The sequence below is a fragment of the Ursus arctos genome, chromosome X, assembly GCF_023065955.2.
Source record: "Ursus arctos isolate Adak ecotype North America chromosome X, UrsArc2.0, whole genome shotgun sequence".
NCBI classification, from domain to species: Eukaryota; Metazoa; Chordata; class Mammalia; order Carnivora; family Ursidae; genus Ursus; species Ursus arctos.
This window is the reverse complement of record NC_079873.1, coordinates 151,809-175,123: the sequence shown is the minus strand read 5'-3', so window position 1 is coordinate 175,123 and position 23,315 is coordinate 151,809. Positions and strand designations below refer to the sequence as shown.

General features: G+C 56.9%; 2 protein-coding genes across 5 annotated transcripts in view; one reads left to right on the top strand and one right to left on the bottom strand.

The window, feature by feature from the left end:
- LOC113250051 (serine/threonine-protein phosphatase 2A regulatory subunit B'' subunit beta) overlaps positions 1 to 22,087 on the top strand; it is a 50,712-nt gene extending 28,625 nt beyond the window's left edge. For all 3 annotated transcript variants that reach the window (XM_048213194.2, XM_048213196.2, XM_048213195.2), the window contains exons 3-13: positions 7,537 to 7,640; positions 7,930 to 8,032; positions 10,314 to 10,388; positions 10,884 to 10,970; positions 11,903 to 12,059; positions 13,839 to 13,887; positions 14,559 to 14,648; positions 14,895 to 15,070; positions 17,577 to 17,695; positions 17,765 to 17,871; positions 21,290 to 22,087. In XM_048213194.2, the coding sequence (XP_048069151.1) occupies positions 7,537 to 7,640; positions 7,930 to 8,032; positions 10,314 to 10,388; positions 10,884 to 10,970; positions 11,903 to 12,059; positions 13,839 to 13,887; positions 14,559 to 14,648; positions 14,895 to 15,070; positions 17,577 to 17,695; positions 17,765 to 17,871; positions 21,290 to 21,440 (1,218 nt within the window). In that variant the 3' untranslated portion in view covers positions 21,441 to 22,087. The remainder of the gene's footprint in view (positions 1 to 7,536; positions 7,641 to 7,929; positions 8,033 to 10,313; positions 10,389 to 10,883; positions 10,971 to 11,902; positions 12,060 to 13,838; positions 13,888 to 14,558; positions 14,649 to 14,894; positions 15,071 to 17,576; positions 17,696 to 17,764; positions 17,872 to 21,289) is intronic.
- The window catches only part of LOC113240795 (cohesin subunit SA-2-like), a 69,361-nt gene continuing 68,099 nt past the window's right edge, over positions 22,054 to 23,315 (bottom strand). For both annotated transcript variants that reach the window (XM_057307949.1, XM_057307931.1), the window contains exon 32: positions 22,054 to 23,229. In XM_057307949.1, coding sequence (XP_057163932.1) covers positions 23,215 to 23,229 — 15 coding nt within the window. In that variant the 3' untranslated portion in view covers positions 22,054 to 23,214. The remainder of the gene's footprint in view (positions 23,230 to 23,315) is intronic.

Genomic DNA, 23,315 nt, shown 5'->3' with positions numbered 1-23,315 from the left:
TGATAAGAGGCAGGTTTTCACACTTTCACTGAAGCATCCAGGAGAACCAGGGTGACCTGGCTCATGATGCAGCCCGGAGAGTGCTTGCAGCGCCAACTTACTTCCTTACGGTTTCCTGTCAGGTGGGAGCCAGGGGCACACAGCCACACACCGTGCCGTGTGCACCAGCCGAACAACAGACGCACAGCGCCGGGTCCTCACAGACTTTCAGAGAACTGAGACACGTTTGTGACGCTGCTTCTTCATAGCAGATGGACTAAAGGAGCCTCAGTGACACCTGCCGTTTACCCACACATCTGGGCCGCCGTAACTGACACATGAACCGTGTTCGCAGGGGGGCTGCTGTGGTGCCCTGCACGTTGTGCACAGTGAGGGCTGCCTGTGTGGCGAGCGCCCCCTTCTTCCTGCAGACGCATAGCACTCGGCTACGGGGAAGCACCGTAGTCTGCTTTCACTCTCCCACGCCGAGGGGCTGGCTCGTCTGGGGAAGCACGGAGGGGCCGTCGGGACCCAGGGAGGGGCCGTCACGGGGACAGATGGAGGGTCCGTTGGCCCGTGGTGGGGACCCAGGGAGGGGCCGTCGGGACACAGGGAGGGGCCGTCACGGGGACAGATGGAGGGGCTGTCGGCCCGTCACGTGGACACTGTAATAACTCCGCGTGTACACATCGTTTCACGCTCTGTCCCTGTGTCTTGGGACAGTTGTGTAAGCAGTTAGCGGGTCACAGCACACATGCACACGTGATCTTTTCTCTTGCTACCAGGTTCCCCTCCTTGAGGGCTGTGCCGTCCGAACACTCGGTCAGCGTTCAGATGATCACGTGACTTGACCCTTCATCGGGCCCGAGCAGCAGACGTGGTCTGACACCTGCCGTTTGCTGGTCAGATACGTGGGAAATGGCCTCCTGGGCCACTTCTGGTTTGCACTTCCGTTGATTTGCTGACACGTTGTTGGTGGGATTTCAGCGATGGTGGTTAAATGAGACGCGTGCGTAGTTCCTGTGCGTGTACCTGTTCTCGCCCAGGTTGCGATTCACGGTTATCTCTGCGGGTAATTTTACTCTTTCCGGCGTTTACACCTCTTGCTGTTGGCTGTTTAGGATTTTAATTTCTCGAGTCAGTTTTCATCACTTTATATTTCTTCTAAAACGGTTCATTATGTAACTTATACGTTTATTGCTTCAACATTTTTCCTCATCTTCTGGTATCGTTTTTAAACTCTTTACCGGATCTGTGCCTATGTCCCTTTGAAGGGTGATTTATTTCTGCTTCCCTTCTTGTCTACTCACGGCGGAAACGGATTTATATTGGTTTTCAGATGAGTGTCCGCCGCCTCGTGGACTACCGCTTTATTTTTTTATCTCAGGATTTCTGTTCTCATCTTTGTTACTTTATTGTATTTTTTTCTATTCCGTCATTTTTTCCTAGCTTCTCGAGTGATTCATGCCCTTGGTCCACGTTACCGATGTAGAGTTTACGCACAGTAAGATTCCCAGTGTTACATGTACAACGTGATATGTTCCAGCAAATGTGTCCCCCTGCGTGTCACCTCGTCAGGGCAGGGAGCACTGTCACTGCCGTGAGACTGTCCTTGCAGTCGGTCCCATTCCCACCTCCCTGGCCGTGTCACACACAGACGTGGTCTGGCACTGTGGTTTGCCTCTTCAGGAATTTCACGTGACAGGGCCGTGCTGTCTTTGGTTTCTGGTGTCTTTCGTTTTTTCTTCTTCTTCTTTTTTTTTTTTTAAATATTTTATTTATTTATTTGACAGAGAGACAGCCAGCGAGAGAGGGACCACAAGCAGGGAGTGACAGAGGGAGAAGCAGGCTCATAGCGCAGGAACCTGAAGCGGGACTCGATCCCAGGACTCCGGGATCACGCCCTGAGCCAAAGGCAGACACTTAACGACTGAGCCACCCAGGCGCCCCTCTGGTGTCTTTCACATAGAATATTTGTGATATCCCTCCCCACCAGAGTCATTGACGCCGGACAGTGCCCTGTATGTGCATGACCATGACTTACGTGTTTCCCAGTGGGTGAGCGCTTGGTTGTATCCATTGTGTTTCATGAGTTGAGTTGCTGGTGTGTGTGTGTGCGTGTGCAAGAGTCGTGTGCACATCTGCCTCTCTCAGGTAGCAAATACTCAGCCCTGAATTGTGGGTGACTGATTTTATAAGAACCTGGAAGTGCTTTCCAGAGTAGCTGTCCGTGGTACATCTCCAGCCACTGGTGCTCAAGAGCGCCAGTTCTCATGTAACCTCACCAGCACTTGGTTTCCACACTTCCAGTTTGGGCCGTTTTCCGCGCATGTGTGTGTAACTCATTCGCGGCTTCATTTCCCTGATGATTATGCTGAACACCTTTCCATGTGCGTATTTTTTGCAGGGCATCCTTCTTCCCCTTTCTGGAAGCTTCCTTGAGCTGTGACTGATGCGTGATACACGGCACATGCTTCCCGTGTATAATTCGAGGAGCTGTGACATATGTGTAACCCCCTGAAACTATGCCCACAGTCCAGACGACACACGTTTCCACACGCCCCGACTCAGCCCTTTTCCAAGCCCCTCCACTCGTCCCCGGGCTGCTGTGGGGACTTGGTTACTGTGGGTTAGCGGAGTTTTCTACAATTGTACCTGAACAGAATCAGATAGTAGGTACTTCTTTATTATGGTAAGATTTACATAACATGCCTCAGCATCTTAACCACCATAAAAGTAGAATTCAGAGACACTTAGGACACGTACAGTGTTACGCACCTATCACGTGCTCCCCTGCTCAGTTCTTGTACGGCCTCATGGGGACAGCAGAGACCCCAGGGGTTAGAGGCTCAGCCCCCCAGGACCGCCCCACTTCTGACACCTGTCACAAATCCCAGGTTGTCACCAGCCATAGACCCTGGGGGTTCGCACGCCCCTCCTTGGGGGAGGATAGAGCTGCACAGACAAAGAAGCACATGGGGTGAGCGCTGGGAGGGTCCCGACTCAGGAGCTGCTGGCCCGATGGAGCCGGACGCCCCACCGTCCCTGTGCGCAGATGCGTTCACCACCCGGAAGCTCTCTACACCTCGTCTTTATTTTCACGTAGGCTTCACTGTGTAGGCGTGATGCGTCCTACTCCCGGCCTCCAGGCGCTCTCCTCCCCGGAGGATGGTGCGGGGCTAACGTCCCAAGTGTCTCATCGTGGCTCCGCCTTCCTGCTGTCCAGCCCCACCCAGGAGCCACCCAGAGCCACCTCTTCAGGACAACAGAAGCGCCTGTCAGTCCGCACACCCCAGGGGATTCAGGAGCTGTGTGTCAGAAACCGGAGTGAAAGATCGAATGTTAGAACAGAAGGTGATCCTAGCACCGCAGGCCCATAGGGAATTTAAAAGGGTTTCAGATTCACTGTGCCAGGAAGTGGGGCGGAAACCAGTTTTTATGTTTGTTATGTCACACACATGACGGCATAGCTGAATGGCAGGCGCACGATGCTGAGCAAAAGGAACCAGGCCTGAAAGGCCACGGGCGGCACGATCCCACCTAAACAACATTCCAGGAAAGGGAAGCCACGGGGGTGGAGAGGGGCTTCCTGGGTGTGGGTAGGGTTAGGGTAAAGGTACGCCGGAATCGGCCGGTGACACGGCTCTCCCTACTATGGGGACAGACGCGTGATCTAGGCATCAAGTGCACTCTACAAAGAGCGAATCTTCCTGTACATACCTTCTGTAAAATTGATAAAAAGCAAAATCTTGTGTGATGCATCTTTTCCCTTGGAGTGACAATTTTATACTTTTTTAAAGCTGTTCTTCTTTCTGTCTCTTACATTTTAGAGGTCATGTTTTCCATTCACTTCAGAAAATTAACAAAATGTCCTGCAAGGCAGTGTAGGTCACGGCCAAAGCTTTAGCGTTAAGCTTCCAGCTGTCAGGTTGGTTGGAACCCCAGGCACACCAGCGCATCCTGGGAACTCATCCACGGAGGGCCCCCCCCTTACAGGAGAGTGCATAGAGCTTCATGTGCACGGACCACCTCGGGCACGAACGTGTGGAGCCGTGAGGGGCCACAGCCCTCTCACCGCCAGTACTGTGTGCCGCGAGCGTCCACACACCCACGTGACCACCACCCAGAGCAAGACGCCACATGTTCTCGGCACCCCAGGGAGTTCTCTTCGGCCCACTTCCAGTCAGCACTCCAGGTCACCAGCTGGGGCTCTGGATGGTCTCCTAGATCACCTCTCACAACTTGGGCACACGCGTCCTTTCCCTTCCAGCTCCCCCAGCCCAGTGTGGCCTCCGTGGAATTCATCCACACCTGTGTGAGGCACTGGTGTCTTGGTTGTGCCCAAAACACGTGGGTGGTTCTTTGTGATTGCCATATTTTATTCCACGATATGGAAAAAATTTCATTTTGTAGTTGTGGCCAGTGTGTTGAAATAGAATTGCCTCACATATATCGTGCTTGCTTCTAGCAACTTTGCTGAAGTTACTGAAACCAACACCCTCAAAGGGCGTGAATCTGCCTGTTTGTTCATTCAGCGCCCTGCTCGTGGGCAGCTGGGTGGTTCCATGTGGGGCATCCTGAGTAAGGCCACTGGGACCGTTCCCGGCCGTGTCTTGTGGTAGCAAGGCTCAGGTCCCTGGGTTACTACTGGAGGACCGAGTGTCACCTGGGGGACTGTGCACGGCCAGCTCTCAGCACACCCCGCCCAGCGGCTCTCTCCAGGACAGTTGCGCCACATTCTTGTCCACCGTCCCTGTGCATTAACTCTGTTCCTTGCATCCTTCCCAGTGCCTGGTATTTTCAGTCCTCCGAGTTTGAGCTGTTCCTGTGGGCCTTTCTGATCTCTCCCTACACACTTCTCTGCATCTCCATCACAAGCACAGATGCCAAACACGTTTTCGTAGCCGTATGGGCATTTGTGCGATATTTTCTCGGAGTGCCTGTTCAGCTCTGTTGCTCTCTTGTGCTGTGTGCCTTTTTCCTCCTTGACCAGCAGTTCTTTAAAATCCCGCCTGCGAGTCCTTGTTAGACTTGTGTGTTGCAAATATTCTTTTCTAGTCTGTAGCTTGTCTTTGCTCTCTTCACGGCATCTTGCAGCCAGCAATTCTTAAGTGAAGTTTACCTCTCTCTCCCTTCAGAGTTGAAGGTGTTTTGTGTCCTCTGTGAGGGATCTTTGCTACTCCAAAATCAGGAAAAGCTTCTCTTACATTTTCTTGCATAAGGCTTAATGTTTCACCATTCCCGTTCAGGACCGGGATCCATCGTGCACTGATTGTCGTGCACAGTGTGAAGGAGGGTTTCCCATTGATGTGGTGCTCTCATGGAGAACATGGTTGTTCCCACAGAACTGGAGGCCTGCCTTTGTCCTCAATCACTTGACGGGCTCAAGATCTCTTCCTCACTGTTCCCCGTCCCTCTTTGCACACACACAACAAGTCTTCACTGATGTAACTCTAGAGTAAGCCTTCAAAATCCTTTGCTTCCTCTAGGGGTTTCTCAGTAAGCTTTTGTATTTCCACAACAACACCACAGACACTGCATGGCGATTGGCTTTCACTTAAATCTGTGGGTCATTCGGGAGCCAGCCTTGGGTTTCCGCGGGAGGAGCTTAGCACCGGGTCTTTAATGTCTCCCACCAGTGGTCTGTTGGTGGCTTTGTGCAGATGGCACACGGTGCCGGTTAGATTTAAGGGGTTTCTTTATGCCTTACATAGATGGCATTGCTGTAAATTTCATTTTGTAGTTGTGGCCAGTGTGTTGAAATAGAATTGCCTCATGTATATCGTGCTTGGTTCTAGCAACTTTGCTGAAGTCACTTATAATATTCTGTAAGTCTCTCGGGATTTCTACACGGTGTGTTGTATGTTTCTGAATTACAGCAGTTTTGAGTCCTCCTCTTGGGCCTTTGTACCCTCCTGTCTTTCTCCCGCCCCCATGCCCTGGCTGGGCCCACTGACACACTCGTGGTGCCCTTGTCTTGGTCCCAGCTCGGGCTTGGAGGCGTCATGTGCCACCCTTGCATCTGAAGTGAGCCATGGGTTTTCTGTGGATGCCCTTTATTAGAATGAGGTGTTCCTAGGGCGCCTGGCTCGCTCAGTTAGTGGACCATGTGACTTTTGATCTCGGGGCTGTGAGTTTGACTCCCATGTTAGGTGTAGAAATTACTTAAAAAATTAAAAAAAATTTTTTTTTAAAGGTTAGGGGCACCTGGGTGGCGCAGTCGTTAAGCGTCTGCCTTCGGCTCAGGGCGTGATCCCGGCGTTAATGGGATAGAGCCCCACATCAGGCTCCTCCGCTGGGAGCCTGCTTCTTCCTCTCCCACTCCTCCCGCTTGTGTTCCCTCTCTCGCTGGCTGTCTCTCTCTCTATCAAATAAATTAAAAAAAAAAAACTTAACAAAAAACTTAAAAAAAGAAGATTAAAGTGTCTGTTTTCAGTTTCCTGGTTTGTTGTTTCTTCTTATTTTTTTACTGGCTGGGTTGAGTTTGTTGACATGCAGTCTGTGTGGGGTTTCTGCGTCGGTGTTCCTGAGAGCTGACTGGCCCATAAGCTTCCTTGCATCCTTGACAGATTTCAGTATCTGCTGTGTGTTGGCCTCATAACAAGAATTAAGAAACATCCCACATGTTTAGTCTCTGGAAGAGTTTGTGTGCAGTCAGTATGATTTCTTCCATAAATGTTTGCACAGACTCACTCGCTTAGCCGTTGGGGTCTGGAGTTTTCTTTGGGAGAGTTTGGCAGATTCAGTTCCTTGCAGACATATAGCTCTGTGCAGATTTTCTGTTGTGTCTGTTTGGGTTAGATTGCATGATCAGGTAGTCTGTGCAGGTTACCAGCACTGTGGCTCATGTGGCTCATGTGGGCATGAAGTTATTTGTAGTGTCCACTTCCTACCTTCCTAACGCGTGTGGGAGCTGCGGTGACAGCTCACGTTCATAACTCGTGTTTTCTGTCTTTTGTTCTTGACGACTTTTGCTAAGGGGTGTTTAATTTTTTTTAGATCTTCAAAGACCTGACTTTCAATTTTGCTGATTTTGCTGATAGAGTATTTGCTTGTTTTAATTTTCATGTCTGCCTGTTCCAGCGTTCTGTTGGTCAGGCTTCTCTGCTGTCAGATGTGCTGAACACCCTGCTCTGTGCTCATTTGGTGAAGTTTCAGTGGGCGGTATTTTCCGTGTTACATTTAGAGCCTTTCCTCATTTATGCTGTCTGTTCCCTCACCCACGGTTATCACGAGCTGCTGCCGGACTCGCAGACTTCGGGGACCTGCTGACTGCGGGACAGGGGTAGTCTGATCCTGTCCTCGAGCTGCATTCTGTCACCCGATGGGACAGCTGGGACAAGCACCTCTTGCTCTCCCTGGTGCACGGGAATGAACACACGCCTTGTGTTTGGCGGTAACACTGAGCTCATCTGTGCAGGGCTGATGGGTTTGAAGGTCCAGGTGTCTTTCTATAGCAAGGTTCACTGAGGCATCCCCGTGGGAGCGCACGGTTGTGGCAGCAGCAGTGGGTGTCCAGGAGGTGCTGACTGCCCGCTGTGCCCCTCTGCTCTGCAGGCCTGTGGCTGCCCGCTCTACTGGAAGGGGCCGCTGTTCTGCAGTGCCGGGGGAGAGCGCACGGGCTCCGTCTCTGTCCACAAGTTCGTCGCCATGTGGAGAAAGTGAGTCTTGGGCCTGTGCGCTGGGGGCGGGCGTTGGGAGGGGAGACTTGTCCCCAGCTCTCCGTCGTCCCAGTGGCAGCTGCTGCATCACGGGCTCATGCTCCTGTGGCCAAGACGGCAAGAGGAGGGAGCTAACGTCCAGGCCATGTGGCATCGTGTCCTGTCCCCTCGCGAGCTTGCTTTTGATCACGCCCCATCAAGGCCCCATGTCCTACCCACCGGCCGTGTCTGGGAGGGGCCTTGTGGATCTGGTGTGTGGGGACCACTGGGACGTCCTCCATCATTGCAGGGTTGTCCAGAACTGTCACGACGACGCTGCCAAGTTCGTCCACCTGCTCATGAACCCCGGCTGTAACTATCTGGTGCAAGAAGACTTCATCCCCTTCTTACAGGTACGCCCCTGCGTCTACACCACACGTACCTTCTCCCCTCCTCCCCTCCTCCCAGGTCCGCCCCTGCGTCTACACCGCATGCACCTTCTCCCCTCCTCCCCTCCTCCCAGGTCCGCCCCTGCGTCTACACTGCATGCACCTTCTCCCCTCCTCCAGGTCTTCCCCTGTGTCTACACCGCATGCACCTTCTCCCCTCCTCCAGGTCTTCCCCTGTGTCTACACTGCATGCACCTTCTCCCCTCGTCCAGGTGCATGCATCAACACTGCATGCACCTTCTTCCCTCCTCCCAGGTCATCCCCCGCGTCTACACCGCACGCATCTTCTCCCCTCCTCCCAGGTCCTCCCCTGCGTCTACACCACACGCACCTTCTCCCCTCCTCCCAGGTCCTCCCCTGCGTCTATACCGCATGCACCTTCTCTCCTCCTCCCAGGTCCGCCCCTGTGTCTACACTGCATGCAGGCTGCCAGTCTGGCTCCCTTCTCTCAGGGTTTTGCTTTCCAAAGAGATGGCTCAGGGACCAGCCCCTCTTGTGTGTGTGAGTGATGGGACCCCATGTGCCCCACACGGTGCAGGTGTGTGTGAACCATGGGGTCGCCACAGGACCATGTGTGCCGCACGCAGTGCAGGTGTGTGAGTGGGAGGACCCCGTGTGCCCCACGCAGTGCAGGTGTGTGAGTGGCGGGACCACATGTTGTGCAGGTATGTTGAGCCACGGGACCACGTGTGCCGCATGTGGTTCATGTGTGTGTGAGTGGGAGGACCACGTGTGCCGCTTGTGGTTGTGGTGTGTGTGAGTGGGAGGACCACGTGTGCCCCATGTGGTTCAGGTGTGTGTGAGTGGGAGGACCACGTGTGCCGCTTGTGGTTGTGGTGTGTGTGAGTGGGAGGACCACGTGTGCCGCATGTGGTTCAGGTGTGTGTGAGTGGGAGGACCACGTGTGCCGCATGTGGTTCAGGTGTGTGTGAGTGGGAGGACCACGTGTGCCGCATGTGGTTCAGGTGTGTGTGAGTGGGAGGACCACGTGTGCCGCATGTGGTTCAGGTGTGTGTGAGTGGGAGGACCATGTGTGCCGCATGTGGTTCAGGTGTGTGTGAGTGGGAGGACCACGTGTGCCGCATGTGGTTCAGGTGTGTGTGAGTGGGAGGACCACGTGTGCCGCATGTGGTTCAGGTGTGTGTGAGTGGGAGGACCACGTGTGCCGCATGTGGTTCAGGTGTGTGTGAGTGGGAGGACCACGTGTGCCGCTTGTGGTTGTGGTGTGTGTGAGTGGGAGGACCACGTGTGCCCCATGTGGTTCAGGTGTGTGTGAGTGGGAGGACCACGTGTGCCGCTTGTGGTTGTGGTGTGTGTGAGTGGGAGGACCACGTGTGCCGCATGTGGTTCAGGTGTGTGTGAGTGGGAGGACCACGTGTGCCGCATGTGGTTCAGGTGTGTGTGAGTGGGAGGACCACGTGTGCCGCATGTGGTTCAGGTGTGTGTGAGTGGGAGGACCACGTGTGCCGCATGTGGTTCAGGTGTGTGTGAGTGGGAGGACCACGTGTGCCGCATGTGGTTCAGGTGTGTGTGAGTGGGAGGACCACGTGTGCCGCATGTGGTTCAGGTGTGTGTGAGTGGGAGGACCACGTGTGCCGCATGTGGTTCAGGTGTGTGTGAGTGGGAGGACCACGTGTGCCGCATGTGGTTCAGGTGTGTGTGAGTGGGAGGACCACGTGCATGCAGCGCATGAGGCCACAGACAGTGGGGACTGCAGCCCCTGGTGGGTCACCTGCATGACACCAGGTCGTGCTGGTCTATGACATCCTCTGCGTCCCCTCAGACTCATTTCGGGCATCGTTGCATAGTCTGCGGGAGATAATCGAGGGTGAGCGGGACTTAGTCCCTGGATCTTCTGTGTAGCCGTTCCGAGTAACTGGATTATTCCAGCAGATGTGACCTAAAGGCTCAGTGACTGTAGCTCGTAAAATGAGGGTATTTGAAACTCCCTTGTGGACCTCTGTGTGGGTCCTTGTGTATTTATACGCATTGAGTCCCAGTGAGTTGTCGGAGATCACGATGGTCCCTTTGAGCGAGCCGTCCTGTGCTTCCTCAGCGTGCAGCCTACGGGCTGTATAGAATCGCACGTGTGGGGCTGTGTTTTGTATGCAGCTGTGTGGTTGGAGTGTTCTGTGCACAGCCGCCCCGTCCGTGTGAAGTTGCCGGGGTTGGCGACAGACACGGGTGCCTGTGCTCAGCGGGCACAGTGTGTGTCCCCGAACTCTGTCTTGTCTTCCGTTTGCAGGACGTGGTGAACACACACCCGGGCTTAGCCTTCCTGAAGGAGGCGTCAGAGTTCCACTCTCGCTACATCACCACCGTGAGTATTCGGGCATGGCCGGCTGCCCCCGGGACCCCGGTTTCAGGCCCCACACACATGTGAACGAGGATTCAGGGCCTCAGGCTGTGGCCCTTCTGAATCCCAATTTTTTCGCCCACGAATAAGATGTGGACGGTGCCTGCTCCGTGGGGCCGAGCAAGGGCCCGTGACAGGCACATGTCCCGTGTTGAGGCACAAAGCACAGCGAGCCCGTGGAGAGCCTGGTGGGTGTTGCCACGTGTCAGACTTGAGCACAAGGGACGGGACATCCCAGACATCCGTGTGCTCTCCCTCCGTGGGGGTTGGTGCTGCTCAGCCTGGGAGGACGTCTTAGTTGGGGGAATGCACGTGCCTGCTATTTGGACAACAGGGTCCTGAGGCACTTCCATCCCCAACCCAACTGTTTGGCACGCACAGAGTGGGTGCTTCGGGCCGCACATGGGGTCCTGTGTCCCCCGGTGTCCAGGCGCTCTGCTGACGGCCTTCCTCCTGCAGGTCATACAGAGGATATTCTACACCGTCAACAGGTCCTGGTCAGGGAGGATCACGTGTGCAGAGCTCCGCAGGAGCACCTTCCTACAGGTAGGCGGCCGGCCCACAGGGACACGGGGCCTCCGTACGTCCATGCCTCCTGTCCACCTGCCCTCCTGTCTGCCATCCTCCATCTTCCATCCACCAATCCAGCGTCCATCCTCCATTGTCCATCCTGGACCATCCGTCCTCCACCCTCCATCCATCCATCCATCCATCCATCCATCCATCCTCCATCATCCTCTACCCATCCGTCCTCCACCCTCCACCCATCCGTCCGTCCTCCACCCTCTATCCATCCATCCTCCACCCTCCATCCTCCTCCATCCATCCTCCATCCTGTCTTCTAAACTTCTCCATCCATTCTCCATATTCTGTTCTTCTCCATCTTCCTTCCCTTCTCCATCTTTTTTTCTCCACTCTTCTCCATCTATCATCCATCCTCCTCCATCCGTATCTTTCATCCTCTGTCTTCTACCCTCCTCCATTCATCCTCCATCCTTCCATCCTCCACCCTCTTCCGTTCATTCTCCTCCTTCCTTCACCCATTCATCTTCCATTCTCCATCCTTCCATTCTCCACCCTCCTCCATCCATCTCTACCCATCAACCATCCACCATCCATGCAGGAGAAATAACCCATAGGCACTAGGGAGCAAGCTATCCTCTTCACTCAGGTTCAGTGCACATGTGGGCATTAATGAAGAGGGGTCAGATTTGCCCACGTAAGGAGGCCCCAAGCTGTGACGTGGTTGACACTAGCAGGACCGCCTCATGTTGCCAGCATGCTCAGCCAGGCTGAGTCTCAGACTCAAGCCTGACCTCGGTGTGCTCCAGACCTAGGTGCTGTGCTCCTAATCCCAGGCCTGTCTTGACCAGTTCTGGGCCGCCACCCTCATAACATGAGACGCCTCGGGGGTCCCACTCATAGGAAGCCCAGCTCCCGTGGAAACTGCAGCGGCTTTGTTGGGTTTGTTTCGGCAGAACGTGGCGCTGTTGGAAGAGGAAGCAGACATCAATCAGCTGACAGAGTATTTCTCATATGAGCACTTCTATGTCATTTACTGTAAATTCTGGGAGCTGGACACGGACCACGACCTTCTCATCGATTCCCAGGACCTGGCCCGGCACAATGACCACGGTTAGTATGTGGCCCGAGTGGGACAGGGGGACCTACCAGTGCTGGCCCCTCAGGCACCTGCTCTGTCCAGTGCCACTGGCCATGGCCACCTCCCCTGGGCCTGTGGCCTGTTGTGTAAAACTGCCTTCCTCCGCTTCTCCCCCACTGTCTCCAGGAGTGGTCTGCTCTTGCAGGACATACACACGTGCATCCGCACGAGACGGGGACACGAGGGACGGGACACGTGGGACATACAGGGCACACAAGATGGGACACACATGGGTCATGATGCACACGGGAGACAGAAACACACACGCATGCAGGGTGCTGACCTGCCCACGTAAGGAGGCTGCAGCTGTGAGAGCGTTGGTGCTCGCAGGGTTGTCCCACGTTGCTGGCAGCAGCCAGGCCAAGTGTCAGGTGCGACCCTGACCTGGGTGTTGTGAAAAGAAGGCAGGCAGAGGGGGTCAGAGCTGACCCTCTCCTGCGCAGCCCACGGAGGCAGGGTTCCTTTGAGGTTCCTTGTTTTCAGTCTTTGGATGTAGGCATCCGAGTGAGCCGCCACAGTTCCCTGGGGCTGCTGTAACAGAGGGTGCCTCAAACACAGCTAAGTATCCTCGGAGTATCCAAGGGCAAGGAACTTATGGATGGCCACCTAGGAGGGCTATGCAGGAGTTTGCTGAGGTGGTTGTAAGAAATGACCACAAACTGGGGCCCTCCCACAACAGGAACACCTCCTCCCCCAGCTCTGGAGACCAGAATCTGAGATCCAGGCGGGACAGGACCCCTGAGATCCAGGCGGGGCAGGGCCATGCTCCCTCTTGAAGCTCCAGGGGAGGGTCCTTCTCCCTCTTCCAGTTTCTGGGCTCCAGGCGTCCCTGGGCTCGTGGCCATGTCCCTCCCATCTCTGCCTCTGTTCTCACGTGGCTTCTCCTCTGTGTCTCTGTGTCTCCTCTTCTGTCTCTTACCAGGACCCCTGTCATTGGATTTAGGGCCACCCTGATCCAGGGTGAGCTCATCTCAGATCCTTCCCTTACTCACATCTGCAGAGACATATTTCCATTTAAGGCCCCATGTCCAGGTACCAGGAATCATTGGAGCCACATTCCCCAGGACTCCAGAATGGGGCCATAAGTGGAAGTGGGGTCTTTAAAGAGGTTATTATGGTAAAATAATGCATAGGGTGGCCCTGATTTCATAGAACCGGGGTCCTTCTAAGAAGAGGGGATAAGAGAGGACACAGATGTGTACAGAGGGACGACCACGTGAGGACACAGGGAGAGAAGATGGTAACCGCTCGCCAAGGAAAGGTCTCAGGAGGAACCAGCCTCAGCCCCGCCGGGATCTCAGATTCCCAGCCTCCAGGACCGGGAGAGGATAAATGTGTTTTGTTTAAGCTGCCCAGCCGGTGGTGCTTTGTGACAGGCGCCGAAGCTGACTGAGGCGGTGCTTTTCACTTCTCATTTGTCGGGTTTTAGTTAAAGACCTTTGGTTCTAATCACAAAGCAAGAGTGTGAGTATAAATGTGTTCTGCTCTTTACAGCCTGCTTCTGTCTTGGAGCCCCCGGGTCAGCTTTCCACTCTTTGGCTCTGATTTGGGCTCAGTCCTCGGGACAGGAAAGCTCTGGGCAGTGCCCTGGGGGGCACACGCTGAAGAGTAGTTTTGTCAGGTTCCACCCCCACCGGGCCTGGGGCCCAGCATGGCCGACCCGAGCCTGCCCAGCTTGCCCCGAGCGTTTGAGGTTGGGCCATGACCTCAGGTATGTGCAGTTGGCTCACGGCCCAATTCTGTTTCTGCAGCTATATCCACCAAGATGATTGAGAGGATATTCTCAGGGGCGGTGACAAGGTATGTCTTACAGTCATTTTCTTGTGATTTTGGCCAATGTCCTGTGCCTGAGTCCAGTTCTATCTCATTCACTCCCTAATGTGAGCTTGTCGTGTGTTGAGAGGGAGTGCCGTTGTCATGTGGGGTCATAAGGAAGACACACATGCTGTTGTCACACAAGGTCATAAATAAGGGAGGATATATGCTATTGTCACACAAGCTTATAAGGGGAGACACAGCTTTGTCCTGTGATGTCATTGGGGGATATACACACTTCTGTTACACAAGATCATAAATAAGGGACACACGTCTTTGTCACGTGACATCATAAGAAAGGGGGGCAAACACCATTATCACATGAGGTCATTAGTAAGGGGTGGGGAAGGACAGGCCCCATGTCGGTGGGTCACGTCAGGCCCTGGGCATCGGATAAGGCCCTGGAGTAGGGGCATCAGAGGCCACAAGGCGGCTGTGACTGAGGCCGCGGAAGCCACTCCTGCCCCCTCTGCAGTCCCAGGGCAACCTCTGCAGGCGCACGCCCTCTGAAGCCTTCCCCCGAGTAGGAGCCAAGTGTGGGACAGGGCCAAAGGCAAGGCTCCACTCACCCAGCAGGGAGGTGGACAGGGGCCTCCCACCTCACACCGCTTCTCCCTGACACACGTTTTGTCTGTTGGTCTCGACCCTGAACCCAGGGGCAGAAAAGTCCAGAAGGAAGGAAAAATAAGCTATGCTGACTTTGTCTGGTTTTTGATCTCTGAAGAGGACAAAAAAACTCCAACCAGGTACGTATTTGGTGGCTGTCCTGGTCCAACAATTGGAAGCCGTAGGCTAGCGGTCATCCCTGAGTATGGGCACCACCAGGGGTCCATCCAGGCAAGGTCAGTCCCAGGCAGGGTCCACACTGGGCAGGGTTGGCCTGGATGGGGTCTGCAGTGCGTGCAGTTAGTCCCGGTGGGGTCGGTCCCCAGCGGGGTCTATCCTGGATGGCCAGGCTAACCGAGGCTCGCACTGACCTGCTGTGACTGCAGCATCGAGTACTGGTTCCGCTGCATGGACCTGGATGGGGACGGGGCACTGTCCATGTTCGAACTGGAGTACTTCTATGAGGAGCAGTGCCGCAGGCTGGACAGCATGGCCATCGAGGCCCTGCCCTTCGAGGACTGCCTCTGCCAGATGCTGGACCTCGTGAAGCCGCAGAGTGAAGGTAATGCCCCCTGAGATGGGACACCACATGTGAGGGGATGCCCCCTTTTGAGGGAATGTACCCCTGTGAGGGGACACATCGTCTGAGATGATTCCTCACTGGGAACTGTGATGTCCCCCCATGAGGGGACACGTCGTGTGAGGAGATATCCCCTCACCGAGGTCCCCCTGTGTGAGGACGCATCGTATGAGGTGATCTCCCCCTTCCCCGTGAGATGTGATACCCCCCCATGTGAGGGGATGCCCCCCTGTGTGAGAGGACACATCGTGTGAGGTGATTTTCCCCCCATGAGATGTGATACCCGCCCATGTGAGGGGATGTCCCCCTGTGTGAGAGGACACATCGTGCGAGGTGATTTTCCCCCCATGAGATGTGATACCCGCCCATGTGAGGGGATGTCCCCCTGTGTGAGAGGACACATCGTGTGAGGTGATTTTCCCCCCATGAGATGTGATACCCCCCCCATGTGAGGGGATGTCCCCCTGTGTGAGAGGACACATCGTGTGAGGTGATTTTCCCCCCATGAGATGTGATACCCCCCCCCATGTGAGGGGATGTCCCCGTGTGTGAGAGGACACATCGTGCGAGGTGATTTTCCCCCCATGAGATGTGATACCCGCCCATGTGAGGGGATGTCCCCCTGTGTGAGAGGACACATCGTGTGAGGTGATTTTCCCCCCATGAGATGTGATACCCCCCCCATGTGAGGGGATGTCCCCCTGTGTGAGAGGACACATCGTGTGAGGTGATTTTCCCCCCATGAGATGTGATACCCCCCCATGTGAGGGGATGTCCCCCTGTGTGAGAGGACACATCGTGCGAGGTGATTTTCCCCCCATGAGATGTGATACCCCCCCCATGTGAGGGGATGTCCCCGTGTGAAGGGGGGACACATCATGTGAGGAGATGTCCCCCTGTGTGAGAGGCACATTGTGTGAGGTGATTTCCCCCCAACCCCCGTGAGATGTGATGCCCCCCCCCTTGTGTGGACCGATGTCCCCGTGTGAGGGCACACATCACGTGAGGTGATCTCCCCCCCCATGAGATGTGATGCCCCCCCCCCCGTGTGAGGGGATGTCCCTGTGTGAGGGGACACACCATGTGAGGTGATTTCTCCTCCCCCATGAGATACGATGCCACATATGAGGAGATGTCCCCCTGTGTGAGAGGGTACCCAGTCTGAGAATACATCCCCCTATGATATTGTCGCCTCCACCTGTATGAGGGAAAGTCCCCTCGGAGAGATGCGAGGGGTACCCCATGTGAGATGTGCTCATGTGAGGGGATGCTCCCCCATGTGAGATGTCCCCCTGCGGTATGCCCCGTGTAAGGGACACCCCGTGTGATGGGGTGTTCTTCCTGTGAGATGGGATGTCCCTGTGTAAGGGCACATTTCCCTTGAGTGAGGGGAACCCCCCACCCCCCATATAAGGAGATGTCCCATGGGAGGTGTGATGGTCCCTGTGTGAGAGACACCTGTGTGAAGGGACGCCCACTCGGAACAGCCCTCCATACTCTGAGTTGGTGACAAGGGTGAGCAGGGCCTGGGAGAGGCCTGGTACCAACCATATGTTACAAGACCCCACCAAGGGCTGGGTGAGCTGGTGTCATCATGTGTGACGTGAGCAACCTTGTTCACGGGTGGTGGTCACTGTTGAGCGTGGACACAACAGTGTGTCCTGGCTGTCCACCTTCCCCTGACCCCCTCAGGTCCCATGTGGCCCCCTCAACCCTCACCTGTGGTGAGGGCCCTGTTCTGTTGGGTGAGCATACCTATCCTACCAGGGTCAGGAAGGTGGATATCCCTGACCCCATGTCTCCCTGCCTATGCTGCCTGATTTCTCACCTCGGGGACATCGAACCCAAGTTTTTGGTGTGGGGCGGTGCCATGGGTGCCTGTCCCCTCACCCTCCCCACCCAGGGTACCACCTGGGGTCCTCCTGACACCCCTTGGCTGAGAACTGTGTCCAGGGAGGGGCCAAAAGTGGCACAAGGAGGGACCCTAGGACAGCTACCAGGGTCAAAGGGACAGAGGGGGACTTTTTCCGAACTGTGACACCTCGATTAGTATTGTTTCCATGTTGGGGAATCCTGCTCTTGGGGTACTTATGGTGTTTGTGAGTCACTCTGGGGCGCCATGTCCAGGCCCTCCTCCCTATCAGTGGATTTCCTCCTGTCCCTGTGTCATGCTCCATGATGTGTGCATGGGCGCCCCCTGGCGGCCACAGTTTGTCTGTTCCTGCGCTCCACGTCCCCGTCTGTCAGGTCTGACCCATTCTTAGGCACACAGGACCCCAGGCCTCTGGTCCGCGCTTCTCCCCAACCTAGCCTTCCTGCCCACACCGAGGACCACCTTGTGCGGGTGTGTTTTATGCCCAGTTACGTCAGAAAATGCAGTATTGTGCCATGTTTTTCAAGGTACGTCGTGACAGGCGTGCATGTCAAATGCAGATTTGTGAAAGTTCACCCCGGAGTAACTGTCTCTGCATTATTTCACCTCCTGCAGGGAAAATCACCCTCCATGATCTGAAGAAGTGTAAACTCGCCAATGTGTTCTTTGATACCTTCTTCAACATCGAGAAATACCTCGACCACGAGCAGAAAGAACAGGTCTCCCTGCTCAGAGTGAGTGTGGCAAGGAGTACGTGGGGTGCCGGCCGCGTCTGCGCCGCGTGACACATATGTTTCATCTAGGAGAGTGAGAGCGAAGGCCCTGAGCTCTCCGACTGGGAGAAGTATGCTGCCGAGGAGTACGACATCCTGGTGGCCGAGGAGGCTGCAGGAGAGCCGTGGGAGGACGGGTGAGTGTGGGGACAGACGCAGAGATGGCCGGGAGGGACACGGGTGGTACGTGGGCAGCAGGCGCCTCCTTTCCCACATCCACCCGACCCTGAAAGGGCTCGGGCAGGAGACGGTACCTCGTGGGGGCTGTTCGCCCGCTTTCTTTGAGCACTTGTGACATTCGCGTGACGAGTGTGTGCAGCTGTGAGTAGGGAAACTTGCTGGGGAAGAGAAGGTGGTGGTGGGTGTCCTGAATCCTAAATGTAACCCACACATGGCCGGCGGCGGCCTGTGTACAAGCCCAGCCCCAGAGGAGTGCCAAGGGGACCCTTCCCAGGGTCAGGGGGTGCTGCAGAGCCAGCCGGGCCAGGCCCCGAGTCTGCAGCCACAGCCCGACCCCGGGTGTGAGTGCAGGCAGGCCCGGCCCCCCGCCCATCCTGGTGCTCCTGCGTCGTCCCCTTTCCCAGAAACAGTCCCAGAGGTGCTGCTGCTGCTCTACCCCCGAGAGCTGGGACCCAGGAGCACCAGCCAAGAGGGCCCAGAGCAGGCCGTGCGGTAGGGGTGTTTGAGGCCTGTGGCCCAGAGCCCAGCGTGTCCTGTCCCCAGCCCTCACGACCCCCCTGCCAGCGCGCATGCTCCGTGCTCCCCGCCCCACATCGGGGTCACCCGGGGCCCTGGGACATCTCTTGCCCAGTCAGTCCCTCCCGCCAACTGCAGAGGGTGCACACACCATAGGGTTGGGGTCCTGGAGGGCCTGGCTCAGGGGCAAGGACCTGACAGAGTTACTGCGGCTGGGAATCTTGTTCTCCTTTGGTATCTGCTCATGAGGCCAATGCGGGGAGACAGGCCTTGAGGCCCATTTGCCACCAATGCTCCTCTCCCCTGTGGCTGACCGCGTGCAGGACTGGGGGGGTGTCCCGCTCCCAGGCCTGTGGCCAGTCTCAGCCCCATTCCACCCTCTGGGGCCTGGGCCTTCGGGAGTGTAAACAGGCCTGTGTTCAAGAGTGGGGGGCTCAGGTGTCCGGTGTACACACACACACCTGATGGGCTTGGGTCACACGTGTGTTCCCCGTTCCCATCAGATCCCTTCCCCCACCGCCTCCGGCATCCCTCGGGCCACCCGGCACCCGGTCGGGGTCACACAGGGTCAGGCATGTTTCCACATGTGGTTTGCAGGGCAGGCATGGAGCCCATGGTAGGGAGTCCCCCCTCTACCCTTAGGCACGGGGCATCCATACAGGTGCTCTTGGTTTGGTGGCCACAGGGCTGCCTGCTCGGGGGTCCTGACCCCACCCCCAAGAGGGTTTCAAAACCGGCAGGGGGCACTTCGTGCATCCCCAGCCCCTCTGCACTCAGGGTCTTGGCAGATGCTGGCTGGTCTTCAGCCGGCATTTGTGGTTTTGCTGGACAGCACGGAAGTGGAACCTTGCCGTCCCTTCAGACGTGTCGGCGAGCTGTGCCTGTCGGTGGGCACATCGGGGACTCCACGTCCCAGCTGAGCAGGGTTCTGTGCTCTAGGTGACCACGCACCAGGCCACGGACGTTCGGCGGCTTCCCCTCTGGTCTGGGCAGAGTGAATAGCGCTGCTGTGAACTATTTCCACGCTGGCCTGTGTGAACGTGGGTTCTCACTGCTCGGGGCTCAGTGCCTGAGGCTGTGTGTCACATGGGGACACCTGTTTACCTTCACCAGAACCCGCACAGCCACGTCCCACACGGCCGCCCTGTCTGCGTCGGCAGCAGGTGACGTTCTAGCTGCTCCACGTTCTTGCCCATGTGGTCCGCTTGGGGTTGTTTACGTTTCAGCCTGTCTCAGGCACGCCACTGGGCGTGTCCCATCCTGGCTGTGAGCGCTGCCGTCCTCGCCGGGCCTCCGTGGACCCCCAGGGGATGTGCCTTGTCTTTGCGGGTTCTCCACGTTGGATCGTCCGCTTTCTCACTGAGGCGTTAGGGTTCTTTATAGCTCGTCCATACGAGTTCTCTGTGGGTCTGTGGTTTGTTGACTTGTCTCCGAACTTGTGGCCGCTGTTTTTATCGGAACGCTGTGTGTGAAGCGCCACGTATCCGTCCGTTGCCATCCAGGCTGTGCTTTCATTGCCCCGTGTCAGACTCTGCTGCCTCGTCCAGACCCACAGAGAGCTTGTCTGCACATCCCAGGGCCTCACATTCCACATCCGGGTCTGCGGTCCGTCCTGACTTCCCGTGGGGCGTGAGGTGAGGGTCCAGCTTCCTCCCCGGCTTCTGCAGCACCGTCTAGGGCAGAGCCATACGAGGGGCTGGGCGTGTTTGTTCACGATGACGTGATGTGCGTGTCAGGTCTCCTGGATGTGGTCCGTGGCACTGGTGCAGGTGTCTGTCCACGCACCACCGCAGCGTGCGCGTGCAGTCACGGCCTGAGGGCGAGCCCTCCGCCTTCGCTGTCCTTCACAAGTGTCCCGGCCACATGTTCCTTTGCGTTTCCGCAGGAGTCGTGGAATCTGCCTGTGGCTTTCCTGAAGAGGCCTGTGGGCCTGGTGCTGGGTCTGTGGGGGGGACATTATGGCAAATCTAAGGGTAAGCTTGTCTGTTCCTACAAAACAGTAGGCGGGAGATTCAGTTATTCACTTTCCGAAATCTCGTCTGGTGTGGACACGGTTGGCACCTCGAGGGTGCGAGTTTCGTAATCCACAAGCGTGTGTGTCTGCGTAGTCAGGTCTTGGAGCGTTCCGCCAGGATTTTGTGGTGTTCAGCACCTGGATCTTCCTGTCCTTTGTCACATAAGTGCTTCCTGACGTTCAGTCACGGGAACAGGGTTTAAACTCGCAAGTTGTGGTGGTTTGTGGGTCGCGCAGAGCAGTACGGTTCACAGATCTGCAGCTGGCACTTGCGTTAGACGTATCGGTTCTCTGGGACTTTGTGCGCGGACAGTCACAGTGCCACCCACCCGCCACAGTTCCTAGAACGTCAGCTACGATGTTGAGTGCCAGTGGGTGCGCGTCCTTGCCTGGGCTCCAGTCCTAAATGCAGAGGGGTCGTCACCGACCATGAGGTGTCACGTCAGCCCAGACCAGACACTGAATTCTGTCAGGTGCTCTTGGCGTCGGCGGCCTGTGGATACAGGCATCTCAGCAGGGATCTTCACATCTTGGACCAGCGTTCACACCCCAGAGAAACCCTGCTTGGTCACATTCTCTGATCCCGTTCACAAAGTTCATTTGTGGCCTCTCACCTCGTGGCACCACGTCTCGTGCTGGTGTCCAGGTAACGCCGGCCTCCGCGTGTGGGCACGGCTCCTCCTCCTCCCTTCAGGTGGAAGGAATCCGGCAGTGACACCGCCGGGCCGGGTTTCCACAGGGTGAGTTCACAGCCGACCGGGCTGTGCTGCACGCGCACCCACGCATGTCCCCTGCCCCGGGCTGTGGCGGCCGCACCCACTGAGCTCACCAGCCCCTCCTTGCAGGTACGAAGCCGAGCTCAGCCCTGTGGACCAGAAGCTGAGCTCCCTGAGGTCTCCGCTGGCCCAGAGGCCCTTCTTCGAGGCACCGTCCACCCTGGGCACCGTCGACCTCTATGAGTACGCGTGTGAGGACGACGACCTACAGCCTTCGTGACCTGTGCTCAGGTCTGGATGCAAAGCCGCTTTTGTGTAAAGAACAGAACTGTTTGATCCTTGAGCTGTCTTTTATAGAAAATGAAGTGATTTGTATGAGATGATAAATTTTTATTTATTCAACACGGAAGCCGGTCAGATGGTCATTAAGCATGTGTCCCCGCCTGCCCGGGAGGGGCTGACGTCCGTCCAGGAGCCCTTGGCAGGGCCCGGCAGGGAGAGGAGACCCACTGGCCCCGCTGTCTAGCTCCTGAGTGCAGGCGTCTGGAGACTTACCGGCATGGCCGACAGTCCGCTCACAGGGGAGCACGTTCTGCTCCAAAGGATCGGCCTCGGGGCCGGAGCCGCGCACTGACTTCCGGGTGTCGGATGGTCCTGTGTTGTTCTCGCGTCGTCGGTCAGGAACATTCCAGGGGCCCGGCGCCACAATGGCCCCGGGACCTTCCGTCCACAGGAGCGTCTCCAGGCGCCGCCCCAGTCGCAGCCCTGCACGCAGGGTATGGGAGGGAGCGTCCCCTCGAGCGTACTTACGTTTTCGTGTAAATGTACAGAACGTGTAAAGTTAACTTTTATTTGGTGTGTATAGTGGTTTAAAAATGTTTTACGAGATCACGTTTGTATTTTCAAATAAAGAATTTAAGGATTTTCTGTGACGGGCTCTGCTGGCCCAGCCCACGGCACAGACACAGCACACAAAGGTCATCAAGGGCACAGACGCCAGGCGGGGACGCTACTGGGGGCAGACGGCAGTGTCACCTCGAGACTCCACGCAGTGAGCACGGGTCGGGGGCGTGGGAAGCCCAGCCGAGGGTCACAGGTCGTGGGGCCTGGAGTGTCCAGCAGGGTGGCTCTCCTGCCGACGCCTTCACCCAGGCCACCCGTGGTCCTGACGCCACGGCCAAGGGCTGTGCTTTCCCATAGCAGCTTCCAGAATCCTGGGGTGGGGGGGACAGCTAGAGGCACAGGTGTCCCCCGCAGACGGGAAGCCCCCAGGCCCAGGTCTATGCAGGGCTGCACAGGCCTGAGCTCCTGGGCCAGTTCTCGCCTGTGCACAACCGGCGGGAGTCCTCCCCACAGACCGGCCTCGCTCTCCGTGTCCACACGGGGGCGTCCTCCTCCACACAGTGGCCCAGAGAGCGCTGGTTTGGCACCAACACGGGATTTGAGGGGCAGAGTGCCTCGCCCTGCGTAGGTCCGGGGAGGGCAGCCCATGCACGTCCAGCCCTTGCTCCTGCCCCGACTCGGGTGCAGCCAGTTCGCCTGAAGCGTGCAGGGGCTGAGGAGACCGCGGGCAGCAGGCCTGTCCCTGCCCTGCCGCGGGCCCTCAGCCCGGGACACCGGGGAACGCCCAATAGCGGGGCCCTGGACGGGAAAGGAAGAGCTGGCGGCCCACCCAGAGCCGCAGCACGTGGGACGATGCCGGACGAGGGAGCCAGCACCATGCTCTAGGGCGGGGGGCAAAGCTGGTTCTGGAACCTTCTAGCCAAGCACAGCAGTCGCCAGACAGGACGTCGCAGGCGGGTAGGCACCTGGTGGGTAGGTAGGTGGGTGCGTGGGCACCCCAGGGGCCCCAGTCAACGGTCACGTGGCCCTCTGCCCACGTCCGGGGCTGGGATGCACAGGAACAGATGGCAGGGGTCACCATCATCCGCCTGGAGCCCCCGGGGGCCTGGGTCAGCCGCACCTGGACGCCACTGGCTCCCCGAGCCCAGGGACACAAGGCAGCAACCGAGGAGGAGCTCCCGACGCGAGTCCCAGTGGGGCATGTGTCCTCCTCAGTCCGACACCCCCTGGACAGAGAGGACAGCCCTCAGGACCCACAGATGGACACATAGAGAGATGGACGATGGTGCACACCCACACCGTGGCCCAGGTG